A 25,063-nucleotide genomic window follows, 5' to 3' on the forward strand; every position below is an offset into this window, starting at 1 on the left:
AATATATTCATAAAAAAATTATTCCATACTTTCAAGTTCCTGAAAATATGAATCCACAAGTGGTTTTAAAAGGCCAAAGTCATTAAAATATAGGTCAGAAGTAAAATTGAAAGTATCTACACTTTGAAGTTTAAGTATAAACTTTCATATGTGATCGAAGGGTTGGACTTTTTGTAATGACTCATTTTTTTAAATCTATTTGTTGATTTGTTTTATCAAATATTTTTTAGATTTGTATTTGTATTTGGTGACACTTTCCTTATCTACATAGATAAAGCATTCATAATTCCAGCACAGGGATATAATCATGAAGTTAGATACGTACCTATTGTTCCAAAAAATGCATAATTTACTTCAATTCAGAATAAAGCGAAAATCTTCTCCTTGAAAATACATAAGTCAATGGGAAATTAGTTTTAACTATACGATTCTCGTCCATATTGTGTTTATAAATCATAAACACCAGAATCTAGCCCTGGGGCTAGAATGGATATTTTCTCTAATAAAGCTCGGAGCTGAGAAAGTGGATAATTCACATTTTTGTTCCTTAATAATCATTATAGAATAATATAAGATTTTACAACAGATACATGGATATTAAGTTAAAATATAATAAAAATAGATAATGATAAATTATAAAAATTTAATTGATATATTATAAATGTCTAAACAGGAAGGAATGAACGAAGAGTCTGGGCATTTTCAGGACCCACGACATGTTTTCGGCTGGCTCAAGTGATCATTCCGCACACCTGTGTAATGTCTGCATACGTACCACTTGAATTTTGGAACTTGTATATATGCAATATCCAAACATTACGTTCGAGTTAGGGGACATCTCTGAAAATTCTCAATAAATAAATTATTTATTTAAGAATTATTAACCCACACATATGTAGATATGTCGATGTGGCTCTATAGCGGGAGGAGGATGGAATAGTTTAGTACATACCCGTGTGCGTCCTTTGGTGAGCCTTGAGATGCGAGCTCTTGGTGTAGACCTTCTTGCAGCCCGGGAACTGGCACTTGTGTATCCGGCGCTTGGAGTCGGGCGAGTCGTGGCGCGGCGCGTGCTGGCGCGGCGCGCAGAGCGGCGGCGCGAGCCCCACGCCCTGCGACACGAGCCGCGTGAAGCCGCTGGGCTGCGCGGGCAGCCGCACGAGCGGCGCGGGCGGCGGCGCCACCGCGCTGCTCTCAGGGCTCGACGGCGGCGTCAGTGTGGGAGCCACGAACCGCAGCGCCAGGCCCGATTTGCAGTCGTCGTTGGAGTCCGTGTCCTCGTCTTCGTCGTCCGACCTCAGCTTGAACAGCGAGTCCTCGTCGTTCCTGAACTTGAACAGGGGATCCTCGTGTCTCATTTTGTACGGAGATTCTCTGCCGGGGAAAATGTCTTCGTACGCTCTGGAGTCGATCGGCTCCATCTCCAGCTTCCAGTCCAGGCAGTTGGGCGGGGGAGGAGGCTCCATCAGCTTCTTCCAGGTACAGTCGGCCTCCGAGGAAGCCTTCTTGGAGAATCTAGGCTCATCCTTGAGGTATCGCTCCATCTCGTAGCAATTCTGAAATCGGACGAGGGGTGTATTAGTAACTTGTATTCAGTTTGCATTCCAAGTACCGATATGGCAAATGTGCTCCGAAGAGCAAGAGCAGGGATACAGTTGCCGACGGATATCAAGGTCCGGAAGGTGTCTTATCTGGGGCATGTGCTAAAAGGAGAGAAGTACGAGCTATTTGTACTTAATCATAAAATGCAAAATAGAGGGTCGACGAGGTGTGGACAGAAGACAGATATCTTGGTTCCGAAATAAACAAGATTGGACGGGGATCAGGACCGTCGAGATGCTTTTCGGAGCTGCCTGAGACAAGGACAATTAGTCTCAAGTGATAGTCGACGTCAGAGGGACCTGAGATGGCACGAACAAAAGACAGAAGACTGTCTAACCGTGAAGACGTTTCTGCATAGTTGCGCCCTTATTCACAGTTGTTACAAAGCTCTAGTGAGAAAATAATAGTGATATTGATCGATTTCCAGTTTACTTCTCCCCGGATATTTTAGTCTTTCGATGAGAGCTCTGAGATCGTTATCGCACGTTAACAAATCTAAGTCAAAGGTGTATTGTAGGTATACAGGAAAACCACGCTTGGCGCGGAGGATTCATTCCAGTACTTAATGAAACATCATTAACCGAGGTCATCACAACGCGTACTGTAATTATATCAAAAGTGTCGGGAAAAGCATCAGAGCAGCAAAATCGTGCGCCATTTCGGAAATGCCAATAGGACATTGATGGTAAACCTTTTTGGGCCTGAGTGGCAACAAATATGTCGCGTGCCACATGCCATGGAAATAAAAATGCATCAAATGTTTGTGTAACTTCAGATTTAAAATATAAACAAAACATTATTACATCGAAAAAATAATAAAAAATATAGTTACGTATTAATGGCAAGATAAAATAAATAAATAAAAAACAAAAATAAAATAAATAAACAAAAACGGGGTCGTTAGCCCCGTAAATGCCCAGACTTCCATATTCTTCTTCATCTTTGGTGAGATTTCAAAAATAATATGAAAATTAACTCCTATCATTAGAGATAATCCAGATTTGTGAACAAGTATTTAGACACACTCAGAATGTTGTAATATTTTTGTGTTTCTGTGGTCAACTATAATTGGTTTTATTTAATGTATATTCTTTTAATGTTTTGTTTACACATATTGCTGTTGTTAACCTAAATAATAAAAGTCTACCTTTGGACGAGCTTTCGTCAAGCTATCGGTGCTAAAAATTATTTAAGCATGTGAAACTCGAAGCTTTGAATCCGAAAAAGGTCGATATCGAGTTGTAATAAGGACCAAAAAGATCAATTACAAAAATACATATTGGAATGCTGCTTAAAATACACATTGGAAAGTCTTTTTATAGAATAATTTCTTTGAGAAAACACACTTACAGGTTAGCCGAGACCAACGACCTAAAACATAACTGAGAGATTATGGTCAGTAAAGACTGGTATTGCGCTTATATTTACAGACACTCTTCTGTTTCTGAAGAAATTTAGAACCTATATATTATATCTTAATATATATATATATAATATATATATATATATATATATATATATATATATATATATATATATATATATATATATATATATATATATATATATATATATATATATATATATATAACGTGGTAATATTTTACTTTTGTAAATTGGGTGTAAATAATATGTAAAGTGGGTGTATAATAATAAAATAAACAATGTGTTGCTTTGTAATTAAAGAAACGACAATAAAAGTTTATTCTTAATTAATCTTTACAATAATTTTTATATCTATCTGATTCTGACAGTTAATAATATTATATTTTTTCTATCGGATCTCTTTTGTTTAATTCTGTGCGACGCATGCGACATCTGGTGGTAGAACTGTTTTATATAGGTACTATTTGTAAGTACTTAATAAAATGTATAGGTAGGTAGGTACCTAGTTATTTGATTACACACACATAAATATATATATATATATATATATATATATATATATATATATATATATATATATATATATATATATATATATATATATATATATATATATATATATATATACATATATATATATATATATATATATATATATATATATATATATATATATATATATATATATATATATATATATATATATATATATATATATATATATATATATTATTTACCACTTGAGTTTATTTTATTATAATGACTAGTTTTGGTAGCTATGCTTCCATCTTCAGGTCTAAATGTAAAGAAGAAGAGGAACGTTTATATAGATTCATACCATATATCCCCTAAAATAATTATCAAAAAAAATTCTTTGACATCTCATCAAAGATGAAGAAGAATATGGAAGTCTGGGCATTTACGGGGCTGACGATCATCATAGGCTGGTTTAAGTGATCACTTTCCACACGTGTAACATTCACCAATTCTACCCATTATTGACAACCACACCACTCAAATTCTTGGAAGTTCTATATATATGAACTAATTTACCAGCCTATGACTGTTGTCAGCCCCGTAAATGCCCAGACTTCCATATTCTTCTTCATCTTTGATGAGATGTCAAAAATTAAATTAAAATAACTCCTGTAATTGGGGTTAATCCAGATTTTGAGAACAAGTATTTAGACACGCTCAAAATGTTGTAAATAAAATTATTCGTTTTAGTCATCGCTGATCTCAATAATCATGTAGTTATCCCTCCGCATTCCTGGATCCTGATTCCTGACAGATCTTCTATTTGCGAAGTAATTTATTTAAAAATAAAAATATGCGTTGTAAGGAAACACAATCCATTGATTGGATCCTACAAAGTATTCTCGACATCTACTACAACTCGATTACGCCGTATAAATTAGTTTGTGGGCTGGATACCAATAATGGAAAACTATAGTGATTCGCGGGGTTCGGTTCCGCTAACATGCCGCGACAGAAAATTGCATTTTAAAATATTCATGAAAATCGTCGTTTTATTTTTATACAGTGGATGGCGAATCACTATGAATAAATCAAAACCAAACAAGCTTTATATAGATTTACATAATGAGCTTAAATGATCTCAACTGACTATTCCACACCTGGGTACTTTCCTCACACGTACACACTGAGTACTTGATAGAGTTGTCCACAGATAAGAATGCCAAATTCTCATAGGGTGACCATGGTAAAAAAAATATAAATATATTTTTTTAACATTATTTACTTTAAGTTTTTATTTGAACATTGACATCAGGATAATAAATGCAACAGTGTAATATACATCTGATTTTTAGTCTGAGAGATGCGTTTAACATAAAAACGAACACGATATGAGTATGTACAGATTCAGGGCAAAGGAACATTTAAACAAAATATTTTAATTTATAAGTTTTATTATAAATGAATAAGTATAAATAAAAATAAATTATGAATATAAAATTGTATGAATATTTAGTATAAATAAGATTCAAATAACATTTAACAAATGTTATACATTATTAACATTTAACAATTTTAACTTAGATAATTAAATAAATATTCAGATGTAATAATGACGTCCATCAACGCTTCACGTTTATTCTGAATGTTTTTATAAACCTTCACCACGACTTCCTTGGTTTATCCAGACACAGTCCTTCCATGTCCCAACTTCGAAACATCAGACATGGTCACTGTATACAAACAGACGTGCAGCCAGTCGAAACGCGTAATTTTACCACTACATTTACACGCTTGCATATAACACAAACGATTTCTTAAGGTATTCTATGGCATTCTTATGTGTCGACCAGTATACCTACATAATTCTTACCGACGATGTGTGAGCATTTTTACCGAAGTTGCATTGTAGTGATGTATAGTGATGAAGCTCATTTCTATATTATTTTTTGACATCTCATCAAAGATGAAGAAGAATATGGAAGTCTGGACATTTACGGGGCTGACGACCGTCATAGGCTGGTTTAAGTGATCACTTTACACACGTGTAACATTCACCAATTCTACCCATTATTGACAACCACACTACTCAAATTCTTGGAAGTTCTATATATATGAACCAATTTAGAAACCTTGTTCTTGAATCACTAGAGACATCTATTGGTAAGATGTAAAGAAGCTTTTTACTAAGCAAAAACTCTTATATTAGTATGTGAGGTCCGAATCCTGGATTATAATCACACACATGAGAAACGCCAGAAAATACCATTTTCATTTTTATTATTTAAGCTTATAATTTGACCAGATAATTTATTTACAACATTTTGAGTGTGTCCAAATACTTGTTTACAAAATCTGGATTATCTCCAATTACAGGAGTTATTTTCATATTATTTTTTGTCAGAAAATAATATGAAAATAACTCCTGTAATTGGAGATAATCCAGATTTTATGAACATGTATTTGGACACACTCAAAATGTTGTAAGCTCATTTCTGCTTAAATGGCTTCATCAATAAACAAAATTGCCTCAATAAACAAGAATCTTCAAGCCATGAACGAATCACCATTACATTCATTAAAATTGGCTGTGTGGTGCAGTTTACACGCTGGCGGGATTATCGGTCCTTATTTCTTTCGAAATAAGGAAGGACGACGAAAGTTACGACGAATGGCTATCGAGCAATGCTGACTGATTTTTTGTTTCCAAAAATAACTTTTTATGGAGCTTTGTTACGTCATTGGCTTATGCCGACAAACCAGCAACTCTTGAAGCATTGGTAGCTAATATTCATTTAGGATTTTTTACGGAGTATGTGGAAGTTTTTGGCAAGATAATGTAGTTAATTAAGATAATGTAGTATTTTAATGTTTTAGAATTTAATGAACCCTGATTATGACAAGGTTCTTGTCGAAACCGGTAGGTTAAAGTGTACTAATAATAAAAAAGTGGTTAAAACAAAGTTGTTTAATTGTATAAAGTTAATATTCAAGCCACCATTGCAATGCATTGGCGCTATACGGCCAGATTAATCGGAAAAAGTATTAAAACATTGGACTGATCGAAAGGACTATGTAGCTCGTAGCCACGGCGGACATATGCCGGAAATCATTAAAAAAATAAATGCCATAAAATTATCTATCAGATAATAATAATAACAAAATCGTTCCTACAATATTTCTGTCTTGTATTATTATTTAAAGTTCTCGAGCTCTTAAAAAAACACCCGTTATTTTATTGAGAATATGCTTTATTTGTTATCTTCCTTTAGAATTCCGTTTCTTTTTTATCTCGTTTGATCAGGAACTCGCCTTTGAAATCAGGGATGTATTGTCGGAAGATGTTTTGCGTTATTAATGGAACATTGCTAAAAACAAGTTAATGTCAATAATAATCATATAACATTTTAAGTGTGTCAAAATGTTGTAAATAAATTATCTGGTCAAATTATAAGCTTAATAATAAAAATGAAAATGGTATTTTCTGGCGTTTCTCATGTGTGTGATTATAATCCAGGATTCGGATCTCACATACTAATGTAAGAGTTTCTGCTTAGTAAAAAGCTTCTTTACATCTCACCAATAGATGTCTCTAGTGAAGTTCTAGTGATTCAAGAACAAGGTTTCTAAATTGGTTCATATATATAGAACTTCCAAGAATTTGAGTAGTGTGGTTGTCAATAATGTGTAGAATTGGTGAATGTTAAAGTGATCACTTAAACCAGCCTATGACGGTCGTCAGCCCCGTAAATGCCCAGACTTCCATATTCTTCTTCATCTTTGATGAGATGTCAAAAGATAATATGAAAATAACTCCTATAATTGGAGATAATCCAGATTTTGTGAACAAGTATTTGGACACACTCAAAATGTTGTAAATCATTATTTTATTTGAATATTCGTGTTATTGACAGTTAAATTAAATTGATAATAATGCAAAAGAAAAGCGAGAAAAGTGTGATGTGATCGGCCGTAGGATAAAGGTACTGTAAGGAGGTTATTTACAAAAAAAAACTTTTAGGGAGTGCTGACAAAAGGTGAATGGAACATAATCGTGCGTGTCATATCAAGGTGTGACTCGGTGCGTGTTTACTAACAAAATATTACAAGGTAGAGTGAACATTTAAAAAAAGTAAAAAAAATCATTAGTGAAATTAAAAAGGGTACTGAGCGTGCATGCATTCTGATATTAATAGATATAACAATTAATTAAGCATGTTCAATACAATCTAGTTTGTGGTGACAAATTATTAAACCCTTGGCTACCATAGCTTTAAAGGTAACTTTGCTAGAAATTTTCTTTCTACCGTTCTGGAGGTCCCGGGTTCGATTCCCAAGGGGGGTAAAATAAATATAAGTGATTTTTTCACTGTCATATTTATTCAATATTACCCTGGACTGGTACCTGAAGCGGAGGACTGATCACCTTTCCTTTGTGTGTAAACGATCAAAATAACACTGCGTCTTTATGACGCAGTGCCCTATGCACCATTGGGGTGCGGATAAGGGATTTATTATTATTATTATTGCTAGAAATACCGCGATTTAAACATGAATAATTCAAAGTCAAATGTGTTCGATAATTTATAAACACTCAGTGCCATTATTCAAACAAATCTGTATTTAAATGTCATTTTCAATGAAATGAAAATATCTGTCGGAGTTTAGTTAAGAGGGGATCATTAGAATGGTAACTAGTATACATAAATTTTAGCTTGAATACGAACACAATATGTTTTGCTGTTGCAAGTTTTTATCAAGACCTGTGAAAACAAGAATGATTGTATACGATCTTTTTATAAATATATTTTTATACATATTGTTGTATCTCTTATTATTTTCTTAAAATTCTAAATATAACCAGACGATGAATCAAAATATAAAATAATACGTACGAATTTTATAGAAACGTCTAAAAATAGTTTTAAAGAAGGGATATTATTTTTTTTACTTTACGACAACAGTCTTTGAAGACGTCGCAAAAAATAAGCAGTTACCTATTTATTATTGTCGGATACGAGTAATCAATGGGGTGGTGTGGTTATATTTTTAGTGTGGAATTACACATGGAGATCGATCACAATCATATCACGTAGTGATATAATTCAATTTGGCCACTCTTATACTTGCTGGTAGAGAGAGAAGCCACGGCGACATTTTTTGTATACCATACCGTATATGTTCTTTTTCTCATATTATTTATTTCTCTACGTTATTAGAGATGTAGAAACGTTATGTTGAAATATTTTGTATGTTTCCAACCATGTATTTAAATATGTTTTTAATAATAAAATATTAATTAAATAAATAAAAAATATGATCTTAAAATCTGTTTTTTTTTTAGGAAAGTCGTCCTATGACGTTAACGTCCAGCTGTCCCTCCATCTCTTTGGTGGTCATTCGGGAAGGCAGTGACCCGATGGTATCTCGCTAGCCGCAATGTTTGGGATATATTTATAATATACCATATATGTACATATGCACCTATATTAATGGTATTTTACGTACTCATAAATATGATGAATTTCTGTCATATTTAATTAATTAATTTTCTTTTAAAAGGTGTTTTTTTTAGCTACTTGAGCGTTGATGTGTTACTTGAGAGCAGTACAAAAAAATTAAATCTTTATTTGGTCTACAATAATAAACGTATCGCGACAATATGCCAGGGAAACAATGAATCCTGTCAATACGTTCATTATTTTAGACCAAATACACATCTTATTTTTTTTGTACTGGGCTCAAGTAACACATCAAAGTTCAAGTAGCCCCGTTCTACGGTACCTTAACATTTTTAATCTCAGCACAATTGCAAATGCTATCTCAGTTTTCTTCCTTTTGTCAATAGAAACTTACTGTTTGCTCCCTATTTATTTTCCTTTTTTTGGGGTAATGTGCTTTACCCTTATTTTCACTTCCATTATCTGCGTATTCCACTCCTAATAAAGAGTCTTCGCAATACTTCGTACCTTAACGAGATCCGATACAGCGCCCTATGCATCACTGGGTGCGGATAGGAGTCCAAAATTTCAAGACATTTTTGTACTTTACATAACCTGGTGTAGTTAATTTATGACTTCGGTAGAAGTTTTATTTTGTTTTATTTGGAAATTTTAATGAAAAATTACACATACATTTACATTAATAAGTAAAAAAAAACAGGTATTTGTAACATTCCATTTACAATTTTTCACATGTCATTAAATATAAGTACCTGGGAAAGGGGCGGGATGGATAAAACGGGGAAAATGGAAAGAAAGTAACATTCAAAAGTATTTGTTTTTAAAATAAACATACTGAAAAATTTGAAATAAGTTTAAAAAATATTTTCATTCAGGAATGAAAAGTTACAGAGTTCAACAAAAAAGTTCATCTCCGGATAATATATAAGGGAAGATTTTGTATCTGGATTGGCGACATTGTAGGTTTACTAGAGAATCGATTTAGACAACCTCCCCCTACAGCAGGGATGGCGAACTTATGGCGCGTGAGACGATTTTGCATGGCACGCGAATGAAGAGTAACATCTAAATATCATCTAAATACCGTTCTGTTAGGGTAAATTTACTATCTTTAGATTGGTTAAAAAAAGGAGAATAAATTAAAGTGATTATTCAAAAAATTAAAAGAAAGTAGGCATATTTTTTTTCATATACATATTACATTCCTGTGTATCGTTATTTTTTCAATGAACTTCATAAAATCAGACATAAGAAGTAGACTTACAGAGGAAAGTTTTACTGCTTGTATTCTCTTAAAAGCAACTAGCTATAAACCCGATATAAAAAAATTGGCATCTAGCACCAACAACAAAAATCTAACTACAAAAGTAGCCATTATTAAGTAGTTTATTATTATTTTCGATGAATTGATGCTTTGTATATATTGAAAATCTGAAGTTACACAAACATTTGATATATTTTTATTTCTATGGCATGTGGCGCGCGACTATTATTTTATTGGATTTTTTTTTTTGACTCAGTCTCAAAAAGGTTTGCCATCTCTGCCCTATAGATCCCCGAAGATGAGAAATAATTTTTAGTGTCATATTACAACATGCCTCGAGTCGCGCGGCGTTCCGCGGAGCTTGGCTGTGGTTCCCGATATTACCATCCCTCCATCAGTTGGCTATATTTCGCAACCTTACTTGATTTGGGGAGACAGTGTTTCCAATAACCGAATGACTATAGGAACGCTGACATGATTATTTTCATATAAACAAGTTTATCCGTTTTCTTTGATGAATATCGCTGCATGTTTCACTTTTTTAAATTTAATAATAATCAATTTGATCTTCCAACGTTTAATGATTTTTATAAGAGGACTATGCAAGTTCAAATTGATTTTATAGATAAACTATTTTTTGACATCTCCAACATAGAGGAAGAAGAATATGGAAGTCTAGGTGTTTCTCAATTATGTGATTATAATCCAGGATTCGGACCTCACATACAAATGAAAGAGTTTCTGTCTTTTGTCAATAAAAAAGGCTCTTTCATCTAACCTATAGATGTCTCTAGTGAAATTCTAGTGATTCAAGTATTATGTTTCAAAATTGGATCATATATTTAGAACTTCCAAGAATTTGAGTAGTGTGGAATAAATGAAATAAAAATAATCGATTTATTAATTAAAACATTGATTTATTAATTATTTCAAATAATATTCCACTGTTAAAAGTAATTAGTCCGCCTCCGTAGTGTAATGGTCAGCACGCTCGGCTACCGTTCTAGAGGTCCCGGGTTCGATTCCCAAGGGGGGTAAAATAAATATAAGTGATTTTTTCACTGTTATATTTATTCAATACTACCCTGAACTGGTACCTGAAGCGGAGGGCTGATCACCTTTCCTTCATATGTAAACAATCAAGATAACACTGCGTTTATATGACGTAGTGCCCTATGCACCATTGGTGTGCGGATAAGGGTTTCATTATTATATTATCATTATTATAAAAGTAATTAAAATGAACGAACGCGAATTATTCACTCGATTAATAAGCATTAAAATAGTAATCTAAAATTAAATGAGCAGTTATTTTATAAAATATGGTAGTCGGTCTCAGAACTCATAAAAATATTTAAATATTAAAATATTTTTGGAAAATATAATTATTTCTCAGGATATTAAAATTAACAGGAAACACTTTGCACAGGATCCAACGATAACTTTTGTTTTTCGGTTGATATTTAATGTTTGATATTTAAATAAAATGAAAAACATATTCAAATACTATCATCAATAAAATCCCGATTATTCGATTTTAACAAATTATCATATTTATCCCATAACAGGTCTTAAAAAAAGACGAAGATACCATTTTAAATGTATAAAATATTTAATGGTTATTTTTGTTATTCTAATGATGATGTAACTAAGTACATATACAATAAATTTATTAAAAAATCTTTTTTTATAATTTTCCATTTTAAAAATAAGAAAATATTAAACAGCTTGTCTCTGAATAATTTGTAAGATCCCATAAAAACTGGTTTGTATTTACTGGTATGTTCGATGCAGAAAATTGTGATGAAAAACATTTTAGATGTACATATTTCAACATTAATTTAACACAATTTAAAAAAAAATAACTTCATAATCGTATTGAAAATTATGATAAGGTTCAATCAGTTCAAAATATTTATCAAATCGAAACTATTCACGATATTTTCAGAAATGTGAAATTAAGTTTAAATTATATTATATAAATCGAATAAGTTACTAATCTATAATGAATATCGTAAATAAAAGTCATCGCTTTCCGAACTTATCGGTTCAAGCTAGCTGTTTGACTGTTTACTTTTATTTGATTTCGCAAGTTAATTTATGTCTTAATTTATTTCTTCTGAAACTCCGAAAGCGATTATCAACGTTTCGGATAGTCAAAGTTCGGATAGTTGGAGTTCTAGTGTACCGAGACTCATAATTATCTATTGTACATGAATGTTTGAATATTTTACCGAAACACTAGTTGCACATCATTTGCAAAAATAAAAGATTAATAAAATGTTACTTACATCCATTCGATTAACTATCTGTACTGTTTATATAGATCTTGGCACGATCAGATCAATCAGAACCTAAAATCTGGCGGTGTCAAAAGTCTGCGTAATCGGAGGGCATGTATGTCTAGATGTATGGATGTGAAGGAGGCGAGGAGTGTATGTCAGGATAGAAGAGTGTGGCGTTCCATCCTCTCTGCCTACCCCTGCGGGGAAACGGCGTGATGGTAGTAGTAGTAGTAGTAGTAGTACATATGTATGCACGTATACGAGTACACTAATAAATTAGATGAACGATGAAAAGACACATACCATATTTAGAGAAAATAAAAATAACGCTGAAAAAACTGAGCAGTTTCATTTAAATGCAAATTACATTGTGTATGTGTGTATGTTATACTCGTAAATGCATTGTATGTGCAAATCCAAGGTCTGTATGTATAAATGCATGATTTGGTTAAATGCATACTCGTGGTATGTTATGTATACATATAAGCGTATAATTACATAACATTCCATTATACATACTAATGTACCTGTATGTAAAAATTCACAGTTTTTTTTAACACATTGTACGAATATGTACGAAATTATAGCTTGAATACGAGTATATGCATACTATTTTTAAATGCATAATTTGTATAAATGCGTGGTACGTATGTACCTACTTAAAACGGAAAGTTATTATACAGATACCTAACTACAGTATGTTTGTGCCATCTAAAACCGCAAAGATCTATGAATAATTATATTTAATAAGATTTAAAGTTCAAAGATTTTAAAAGGTTTAAACATCCTAATTTTAATAATGATTTTTGTTAAATCTCTTTTATCTCTAAAATTTTTTTATTGCCAAGAATAATTCAATTAAATTTGTTTTTCAAAATATCGTGGCGTTTTTAATATAAAGTGTGAAAGTGACATTATTTACAATGGGAAAATATCCACATCGCTGCCCAGCTCCTGTGAGGCATTATAAGCCTTATATTGTATTATAATACGGAAGAAATACTCGCAGTGCCAGACATTCTGACCGACCCCAGGCATTCCCTCGGGCGAGAAGGGGTGAGGGGCGAGGGAGAAAGACACAGTGTGGGAGAAAGAAGGGGGAAAGTACGATATCGGAGATTCGTTGAAAGGGATGAAGTGTCATCCATTTTGTTTTACAAATATAAAACCGTGAAAATGGCTAATTTACGCAGCGTCGAGTTGTTTTATTTGAAAACCATATCGAGTGCATTACATGTGTATGTGCGCGTAGGCATAGTTGAAATATTCCTATATTTTGTTAAATCATAATAGTTACATTTTGCTGATTACCAAAAGGTTTGAAGAATAAAATCTTATGGGGGTGTTTAGAGGTCACGTAAGTTTGACCTTGTAATGGAAAGTCAAGTGATCCTACCCTAAAAACATTCGAAATCGTCATAATATTATCTGTAAAGTTATCGGCGCCCATATACGTAACCTTATTCGTTTTGTTTAATGAAGTTATCAAAGACGTCAAACAATATGTACATTTCAAATTATCTACCTATCTAGTATCTACTTTTAGAAAAAATGGAAATTACAAAAATATTTTTTTAGTTTATTTTCTTACTCACGAATCAATCAAAGAGCAGTGTCACGATATAAATACATCGTAAAGAACTTAATTTATTTCTTTTCTGTAGATTTTTTTCAATTATGGACACATACTAACATAATATGGAAAATACGATATGAAAATGATGTGATTCCTAAGCAGTTTATTATTTTTACCTTTTAATTGACAAACAAAAATAATAATAAATTCTGGAAACCTACGCAACTTTTATTTTTTTATAAATAGCAAGTAAATAATTTTCTTAATTTTTAAATGTATTTTATATTTTGCCCTGTGTTAGATTTGTTTAATTTTTTATATATTTTTTTAACTTTCTTAATTGTGTTTCAGTTTTGTTAACCTTAATCCTTCTTCTTCTTCTTATTTTTTTAGGACTATGTCCTGTCATTCTCTGGCCCGGTCCTGGGAGGTGGAAGACCAGCTATCTCTCTATCGTTTAGGTGGTCTTCCTGGGGGTCTGATCACGCTTATGCTGTTGTCCGTTGCTATCCTCACAACTCGATCCGAACTCGCTCTTCCCACATGATTTCCCCATTGCACAACATCTTCAGCATCGCAGATTTTTCTTATTTCAGAGTTTCTAACTCTGTCGCGAAGTGTTAGGCCTGCAATAGGTTGTAGAGTCTTCATTTCGGATGTCCGAAGAAGGCTTTTTGCTCTCGCAAACCTTAATCCTATGTAACGAAAAGTCAAGCCTTGTCCCAAAATGAGAAATGGAAATTACTCATCTGGAATATTATACATATACTTATTTATGTATGTAATTTATTTTGAAATAAATAGAAATTTGTGTGCGGTAAGATTTAGTCCCGGGTGAAAGAAAGCGTGAAGTGGTCTCTACATCATCCCTCTAGTAAAAAGTTATTCTACACGCGGTCGATACTTGGCCGTATGCCCCCTTTCCATCGTGCGAATTCACGTTTAGTTTCGGCACCAAACAGTAGCAGATACCTTAACTTCACGCCAATTCTCTCGATCATTTTTTCCGATCAAACAAATATAACTAAATAAAAAAAAGACTAATAAAACTTCTGAAAACAAAAATCAATTTATATATATATATATATATATATATATATATATATATATATATATATATATATATATATATATATATATATATATATATATATATATATATATATATATATATATATATATATATATATATATATATATATATATATATATATATATATATATATATATATATATATATATATATATATATATATATATATATATATATATATATATATATATATATATATATATATATATATATATATATATATATATATATATATATATATATATATATATATATATATATATATATATATATATATATATATGTGTATATATAAATATTTATATAAATATATATTTGTATAATATCACATATTGAGTTTTATTTCATTATACACGAATAGTTTCGAAAACTTTCATCGGCTGGTGATTGTTCGAAACTAGTCGTGGGTAATGAAATAAAACTGAATAAGTTGTTTTAAGCAAGTGAGTAGTCCACTTGGAAACCATCTTAAAAAAAATTGTTTTTTTTATAAAATGGCTCCAATCGCTAGAAAATTTGAAATATTAAATTCCGTACTTAACATAATCTGCCATAACTCGTTAAGTTAGGATTAAAATGGATTAGAAACACGAACACTTGCAAAACTTGGTATGCCGATCGACAGTTTACTTTCTAAAATCTCTCAAAAAGGTTCAAATCGGTAGAAGATTTAATATTCTACCAGTTGCCGCCATTAGCTACAAAACATATTTTTTTAACGTAACGTGCTTTCCAAGTGGACTACTAAAGTGTTGAATTAAATAAATATCATTCTACAAAGTTAATGCCAAATGAATACACACAAAAATATAATAATTTAAGAAAGAAGATGTAAATGTACATAAAAATATATGCTATTTTTTTTTTAACATCTCATCAAAGATGAAGAAGAATATATAAGTCTGGGCATTTACGGGGCAGACGACCGTCATAGGCTGGTTTAAGTGATCACTTTACACACGTGTAATATTCACCAATTCTACCCATTATTGACAACCACACTACTCAAATTCTTGGAAGTTCTGTATATATGAACCAATTTAGAAACCTTGTTCTTGAATCACTAGAATTTCACTAGAGACATCTATTGGTGAGATGTAAAGAAGCTTTTTACTAAGCAGAAACTCTTATATTAAACATCTCGGAAATGCCCAGACTTCCATATTCTTCTTCATCTTTGATGAGATGTCAAAAATAATATGAAAAGAACTCCTGTAATTGGAGATAATCCAGATTTTGTGAACAAGTATTTGGACACACTCAAAATGTTGTAAAAATATATGCTGTCGACTTTAGCTTATAAAGGAGGGAAGTTGGAAAGTAACCCTCTTGGGTCATTTACGAATTGTAGCGGTAAGTGCGTTTGCCTCCCAAAATAAATGTAAATCTTTCATACTCTCATATTTATTTAATATCACTCTGAACTGGTACAAAAAGCGTAGAACTGTTCACCTCCCCTTCCTGCAATTAAATCTCAAAACACTGTATTCATATGATTCAGTGGCTTAAGCACCGTATGGTGTGGTAAGCGTTAGTAGAAAAATCTCCGAAAGAAAATAAGGTAACCGTCGTTTTGCGCCGGTTCGATTTACTCCGATTCACAATAGCGCCGAGATTCTAATAGCAGAAACACTTTTACTCATTGTTTTATTATATTACCGTGTACTCGAGCAGGCTATTGTAGAGAATTAGAATAGTTGATCTAGAAATTAGGTCACCTTCAATAAGAAAATACAGAAGAAGAAAAATACGAGAAAACCTTAAAAACGGCCAATCTAACTCGCATCCTTTCTTCTATGGAAAGGTTAACATATCGCTCACTCCTTTCAAGAACGTCATAAATCAAAAATCGCCAATTTTCAGTTGTGGGTGTTGTTAGAATGCCCAGAAAACGTACTACATCCCAGCAAAAGCGGCATATTTGTAACTTAATATTTACCCGCTACAGGGCAGAAAGTGTTGTTTTTGCATTTTAAAGAAAAGGTATTGATATATTATTAGATTAAAACCAATATTTTTAGCTTTTCCACTTTATTTTTATTTGACCAGCGACCGGGTTTCGTCGTTACCGACATCACCAGTCTGATGATGTCGGTAACGACGAAACCCGGTCGCTGGTCAAATAAAAATAAAGTGGAAAAGCTAAAAATATTGGTTTTAATCTAATAATATATTAAAAATGCAATTCCATCACGAAGTGTCAGTGGATAATATAAATCTATTGAAAAGGTATTGTTTAATTTTTTTTTTAAGTATATTAAATATTTTTCATATGGAGAAAAAACATTCAGGTTTTACCTAAAAAGATGTGTTGCACAGTAAAAATTTCAATAAGTGGCTTGATATTTGTTTTTAATACATTGTATTTATTTTTAAACTTTAAAAGCGTTCTCCTGAAAAATCAAGTTTTTTGATTTATGACGTTCTTGAAAGGAGTGAGCGATATGAGCTCTGCGAGACGGGGATTTCAATCGAAGGGCGAATGTTAAAAGAGTCGTCACATCTGCGTTCGCACTCATGCATGATTATGCAAGAAAGAAACCAACTATCAATGCAATTTTTTTTTCTAAAAAAGTGTAAGAATTTAATTTCGTGCCGACGAATTGGTGAATTTGTATTAATGTAAAAAATAATTAATTATTTAAAGAGATTTTTTTTGTAAACGAATTTAAACCTCATTTGTTATATACTCGTACATTTACGATTTATTTTATATTTAATAAAATAATAATAAAACCCTTATCCGCACCCCAATGATGCATAGGGCACTGCGTCATATAAACGCAGTGTTATCTTGATCGTTTACACATGAAGGAAAGGTGATCAGCCCTCCGCTTCAGGTACCAGTCCAGGGTAATAATATTGAATAAATATTACAGTGAAAAAATCACTTATATTTATTTTACCCCCCTTGGGAATCGAACCCGGGACCTCCAGAACGGTAGCCGAGCGTGCTGACCATTACACTACGGAGGTAGAGGTTTTATATATAGGCTATGTATTAAACAAACATGTTAGATTTTTTCGTAAAATTTTGACAAGGAACCTAACCTTATATCGTCCGTTTTATTTGTGTTCATTTTACGCCGATTTTTTATGGCGGTTCTCGGAACGGAACCGCGGCGTCAAACGACGGCTACAAGTATAAAATAATAATAAAAAAAAATTGAAATTTAAAACTGATTTAAGAGTTGATATTGGTTGACATGTCATTCTATCCTCTGTGCTATCTAAATATGAATATGGGATGTTTATGTAGTCTGTTTACAGTGAAATAACAATGTATATATTGTGAGTATTAGGGAATATTATCCGGTATTAAAGCATTCCGTAAACATATATTTGTACAGCTCGCGTTATCACGATTGATCCCTAAAATTTATTCTCCGAGGCACTCGATAATCTGAAGATGCAGTGGATGATAGACTTATATAAATACCGACTAAAGCCCGTCGGATTTAAATAAATTCTCTTAGATGAAATGCTTCAATGAGTTTTAATCCGTCCAATTCCCAACTTTTTATTGCAGAGAAACTCTTGTTATTCCAAGAAGAAGGATTTTCTGCTTCGAATAGCATTATGTATAATACTTCTAGTTCATTAAAAGTATTTATTTGTGAAAATGTTCTTAACTTATTAAAATGACAATATGCTATAGATTCTTGGATTAAATTTTTTTCAAAAATCTGACAAACATATTTTTTTGTTGACATTTTGACATAGTTGAAGAGAATATGGAAATCTGGGAATCTTCAGGGCTGACGACCATTATAGGCTGGTTTAAGTGGTCAATTTATACATGTGTAACATTCACTAATTCTACCCATGATTGACAAACACACTATTCAAATTCTTGGATCTTCTATTATAAGTAAAGCGCCCTAAAGCATTCCAATATCCTATTTTTCAAATGTTAAAACGGTAATGTACATCACGGCTAGTGAATGGAACAAGATCGATTAACGTGCATATACTCATACATTTCACAGTCCGCCTCCGTGGTGTAATGATTAGCCTGTTTAGCTACCGTGCTGGAGGTCCCGAGTTCGATTCCGGGGGGGGGCATATAAATATAATTGATGATATAATTGATTGACCCTTATCCGCACCCAATAGTGCATAGGGCACTGCATCGTATTGACGCAGTGTTAACTTGATTGCTACTTCCATGAAGGCAAGATGATTAAAATGCTGAAGATCGTGTCCAGTACCATTCCAGTAGAGTAAAAAAAAAACGAGACTAGGTACGAAGAATAGAAATGAGAAAACTATCTATTGAGACCTTACATAATCCCAGGACATTACTTTCCCGATGAAAATTTCCCGATGTTCTTCAGATCAATTAGATATAAGAGTCAACGATAACAAATTGAAGGAAAGAGAACTGTGTAATATATTTAATAGCATTTCTATAAGTATACGAAAATCTTTATTTTACGATATATTTTAAAATTATACAGGAATATTCGTTTAAAGTATGGGATAACCACTATTTATAGAATCACCCTTTTTCATTAATGAAGCTTGGTGTTTTATTTTTATTTTTTTCCCTTCTATAATTGTATATCCCCTGCAACCACGTACGTTATATTTATTTCGATACGCTCAATTGGAATAAGCCGACTAAAAATATGAAAAAAAACTCGGCGAAAATGAGAATACGAAAATGTATAAATACATACGGACAAGCAATTATTTTTCGGTAAATTACACGAATGTCCGTAGTGTAATAATGGTCAGCACGCTCGGCTACCGTTCCGGATATCCCGGGTTCGATTCACAAGGGGAGTAAAATAAATTCATTTATTCAATATTACCATGGACTGGTACCTGAAGCGGAGGGCTGATCACCTTTCCTTCATGTGTAAACGATCAAGATAACACTGCGTTTATATGACACAGTGCCCTATGCACCATTGGGTGCGGATAAGGGTTTTATTATATTATTATTATTAAATTTCACAGTCATATTTATAACATTTACACGACACAGAACCACCATATTAAGAAGCAGAATGTATTAGATATAATGTGTACATATTATAGATGTAGTTGAAACCTAGGCAGTCTCATATCCGTATACACAAATCTTGTTAATATTAATCAAAGTACATCCAGTGTGAATCTGCTTTCGCTATTTGGTATTGAAAAATAGATTTATACCAGAAAATATGATGATTTAACAGAACGATGATGGAATACACCGGCCTAGTAGAACACACATTTTTGTATAGAGTTTTCGTTACTTAAATATTACAAGAAATATTACAATGAAGAAGAATATGGAAGTCTGGGCATTTACGGGGCTGACGACCGTCATAGGCTGGTTTATGTGTTCACTTTACACACGTGTAACATTCACCAATTCTACCCATTATTCACAACCACACTACTCACATTCTTGGAAGTTCTATATTTAAAACATTGTTCTTGAATCACTAGAACTTCACTAGAGACATCTATTGGTGAGATGAAAAGAAGCTTTTTATTGAGCAGAAAATCATTCATTAGTGTGTGAGGTCCGAATCCTGGAATATAAGAATGTTTAAGTACAATGTTAAGAACCAAGTTTCAAAATTGGTTCATATATATAGAACTTTGAAGAATTTGAGTAGTGTGGTTGTCAATATTGGGTAAAATTGGTGAATGTTACACGTGTGTAAAGTAATCACTTAAACCAGCCTATGACAGAGGTCAGCGCCGTAAATGCCCACACTTTCATATTTTTCTTCATCTTTGATGAGATATCAAAAAACAATATGAAAAATACTCATATAATTGTAGATAATCCAGATTTGTGAACAAGTATTTGGACACACTCCAAATGTTGTAAGATTTGCGAATGCGGATATGAGGAAGGTTTTTATTTCTTACGTATATTCATAAAAGCCGTACAAGAAATCTTGGATTATTGTACTGTGAATCCAATATAATGGCATGACTATATAGCATGCTTAGAAATGACGTCAATTATTGTCACGGACATTTGTCATTCAACATATACGTAGTGAAGAATGTCTTCATAACAATGTACTACAAATTGACTGTTTTCTAGACTTTGAACGTACATAGTTAAATAATAATACGTTTATGAACATGCCGGTTTCAGATCTGTTAATCGTAATATTGTCGAAACATACATCGCTCACTCCTTTCAAGAACGTCACATATCAAAAATTGTCAATTTTCAGTTGTGCGTGTTTTTTGAATGCCCAGAAAATGTACTATATCCCGGCAAAAGCGGCATATTTTTAACTTAATATTTACCCGCTACAGGGCAGAAAGTGTTGTTTTTGCATTTTGAATAAAAGGTATTGTTTCATTATTAAATATTTTTCAAATGGTGATAAAACATTCAGGTTTTACCTAAAAGATCTGTTTCACAGTAAAAAGTTCAATAAGTGGCTTGACATTTATTTAAATACATTGCATTATATTTTTAAACCTTAAAAACGATCTCCTGAAAAACAAGTTTTTTAATATTTGACGTTGTTGAAAGGAGTGAGCGATATGTTGTTTTTTCCCTAATCTAATGACAGTGAAGCGCTTTTGAGGCAGTATTTTACGAAAATAGTACTATATAAATTATCTTAAATTACTATTATTATTATAATTTCTTTAATTAATTTCATTAGTTTCTTCCGGAGAATAAAAGTGACACCTTTAAAAACAAAATACAACTACTTATTTTACATATTTTATATTAGACTTTGAGAACCATGTATTTGATGAGGCATTTGTATACCGTGACCAAAAATATGCACGCAAATATGTGTTTTATATTCCTTGTCATCGACTGATTAAGTTTGACTTATTTAAAGTATCAAAAAGACTTCGAATTGAAAAATATTAACTTGATGTTAAATAATGAAGACGTAAAAAAAACCTGAGCACTAAAAATAACGTTTAAAAAGTAATGAACAATGTCAAAAGTTCAAAATGTGAAAACCACTTGAATGTGTTAAGGTGGGACTGACCGGAGTATTTACAACCCGCGTATCTGCCACACCATTTTATTCAATCGCTTTGTATCGTTGGGCAAACGTCACTTTATTTTTTACTGCTCCCGTGGCGTTGGAATGCATAGCTCTCTTCTACTTCTCTCTACGATATATCTTTCTTCTCTCACATGTAACGAAATACACCTGATAAACGTGACGCTTCCTTGAAAATTTGACCCTCCATTCTCATCCAATTATCGACATGAGTAAATAGTCTCCTAACTGCGTAGAACTCTCAACCAAGCAGGATAAAGTTTCCGAAATCCCATCAAGCGAAATTTCTCATCGGCTAGTCGGTGTTGCCAGTCTGTCAAACAATGTCTCGAGTCCTTTGTCGAGCAAATTACGTTCGGTTCTATGTTCTTTGTGACTTGACAAATATTTCCGCACAGTGAACGAGGGAACTCGAAGCATTCCGTTTATAATGAATCGAATAGCTCAGAGAAATAACTGATATAGAGATAAAGCTGAATATACTATACCATTTGCACGTATGTTCAGCAAATATATGTATATTTTTCACATAATTCTCGTTTCTCTCTTGAATTTTCATATATATCGCTTAGTTCTTTTCCATATCACGTTATATCGCTTGATAAAAATGATTCTAACAACGTTTTTACTCGAGCCCAAATAATGAGAGATCTAGTATGTACATATACATACATACATATATACTCGTATGTAGTATGTACACACATACACACACACACACATATATATATATATATATATATATATATATATATATATATATATATATATATATAAATGGAACAAATAATAACACTTTTATTTATTGTTTCGGCATTAACTTTGTGGTAAGACATGTTACAATAATTAAAGAAAACACTTCGTTTTTTACCACTTGAGTTTTATTATAGACTACATGTTTTAGAAGTTAAACTGCCATCATTCAGGTCTGTATAATAACTATTATACAGACCTGAATGATGGAAGTTTAACTTCTGAAACATGTAGTCTATAATAAAACTCAAGTGGTAAAAAACAAGTGTTTTCTTTAATTATTGTAATAATAACACTGATGTATTCGAATGCATTGAAATGCATTTCCCTTTACCGTAAAAACTACTCACAGTTTAAATTGTGGGGTTAGAAGTATATGTATTTTTTGCGTTCTTATTATTATCTGAATGAAGTTTTATTTGAGGAAGACACAAACAGTTTGACCTTACACAGTAAAAAACGATTGGAATCAACAACAAAAAATTCCTTTAAAAATACACCGAAAATCTCTCGAAAAATTTCACTCTAAGAGTACTCTACTCTATAAGGTATCAAATTAAGAGCAAAAAGCATAAGTTCCACACTTGTCGGGGAAGATCGTGCTTAAGCTTACAAAAATATTCTTGCCATTTTAACGCAAGTTAACTCAAGTACGCTCTCACTTTGGAATGAATGGAATCTTACGAAATTTAAAAATTAACATCAATATTCGTTTCCAGATAATACGAAAAGAATTTTAGCGGGTAAGGACCATTACATAATCTATAAAGCACTTAAAATATGATTTTTTGTTTAAAAAATCTAATACACATAATAATGATAATATTTTTTTATGTAAACACGTTGTTTCAATAATTATAAAATAAAAAACCCTTCGGGGAAGTATCTGGAATAAGTAAATTAACATAAAAAAATTGTTTGAGAAAATGCTCGTATTGTACTCGTATAATATAATGTGGAACACCTGTTTTCTTAACTAATCCCTGTATTATTTATAACTCCCGGCGTTCACCGATAAGAATAATAACAACAGGAGCCTTTGAACTTTTAATAAAATATACAAAGGTAATTTATTATTAGATTAAAACCAATATTTTTAGCTTTTCCACTTTTTTATTTGACCAGCGACCGGGTTTCGTCGTTACCGACATCATCAGACTGGTGATGGTGGTGACCAGTCTGATGATTCGGTAACGACGAAACCCGGTCGCTGGTCAAATAAAAAAGTGGAAAAGCTAAAAATATTGGTTTTAATCTAATAATAAATTAAAAATGCAATTCCATCACGAAGTGTCAGTGGATAATATAAATCTATATACAAAGGTATTAAACTATGAAAATAAGCAAAATATTGCTTAACAAATATTATTTTTCTTAAACTGCCTGTCTTTCAGACTTTAATTTCAGGAAAATACAACGCCACAGTAACTTGGACAAATTCTTACAAGACACGTTGGGTTTATGAATTACCCCTTTCGCTTCAAATTATCTTAGATTGTCAGCTGTATCAGCAGCAGCAACACCTCAACAAATCCCTCATGGTAAATGAATTGACCTGTTTTCAGTAGAAAAACCTTAAATAACTGAACGCGCGATGCAGAAATCTAACATAGATTATATATATATATATATATATATATATATATATATATATATATATATATATATATATATATATATATATATATATATATATATATATATATATATATATATATATATATATATATATATATATTATATATATATATATATATATATATATATATATATATATATATATATATATATATATATATATATATATATATATATATATATATATATATATATATATATATATATTGTTCCGATAACCTTTTGACCTAATTTTTCTCACTGGAGCTTGAAAAAGAGACTAAGCTATTTTATGTTTCCATCCCCAAATATTTGGGTACGGAAGTCATGTTAAATCATGTAAATGGATGCAGACAAACACATTCACAACCATATCCAGGGATTCATTTTTTAATTCGTTTTCAAATATTACATTTTTATCTACGACATAGCAAATATCAACATTTTTGATCACGAAATTTACGAAACACAAATCCTTCTCGTTTATTCATTTCATAAAAGTTTTATATTTTTTGTTTATTTTAAAGTACTAAATAAATTTTCTCTGTCTTCT

The 25,063-nt window shown here is 31.9% G+C and overlaps 1 protein-coding gene across 1 annotated transcript in view; it reads right to left on the reverse strand.

Moving 5' to 3' along the window:
* Positions 1-25,063, reverse strand: part of LOC148312933 (Krueppel-like factor 6) — a 182,427-nt gene that overhangs the window by 1,167 nt on the left and 156,197 nt on the right. Inside the window, exon 2 of the mRNA XM_088271756.1 lies at positions 953-1,556. Coding sequence (XP_088127882.1) covers positions 953-1,556 — 604 coding nt within the window. The remainder of the gene's footprint in view (positions 1-952; positions 1,557-25,063) is intronic.

The sequence above is a fragment of the Brachycentrus maculatus genome, unplaced genomic scaffold (genome assembly GCF_059751285.1).
Source record: "Brachycentrus maculatus isolate JH-2025_06_01 unplaced genomic scaffold, ASM5975128v1 h1tg000029l, whole genome shotgun sequence".
Lineage (NCBI taxonomy): Eukaryota > Metazoa > Arthropoda > Insecta > Trichoptera > Brachycentridae > Brachycentrus > Brachycentrus maculatus.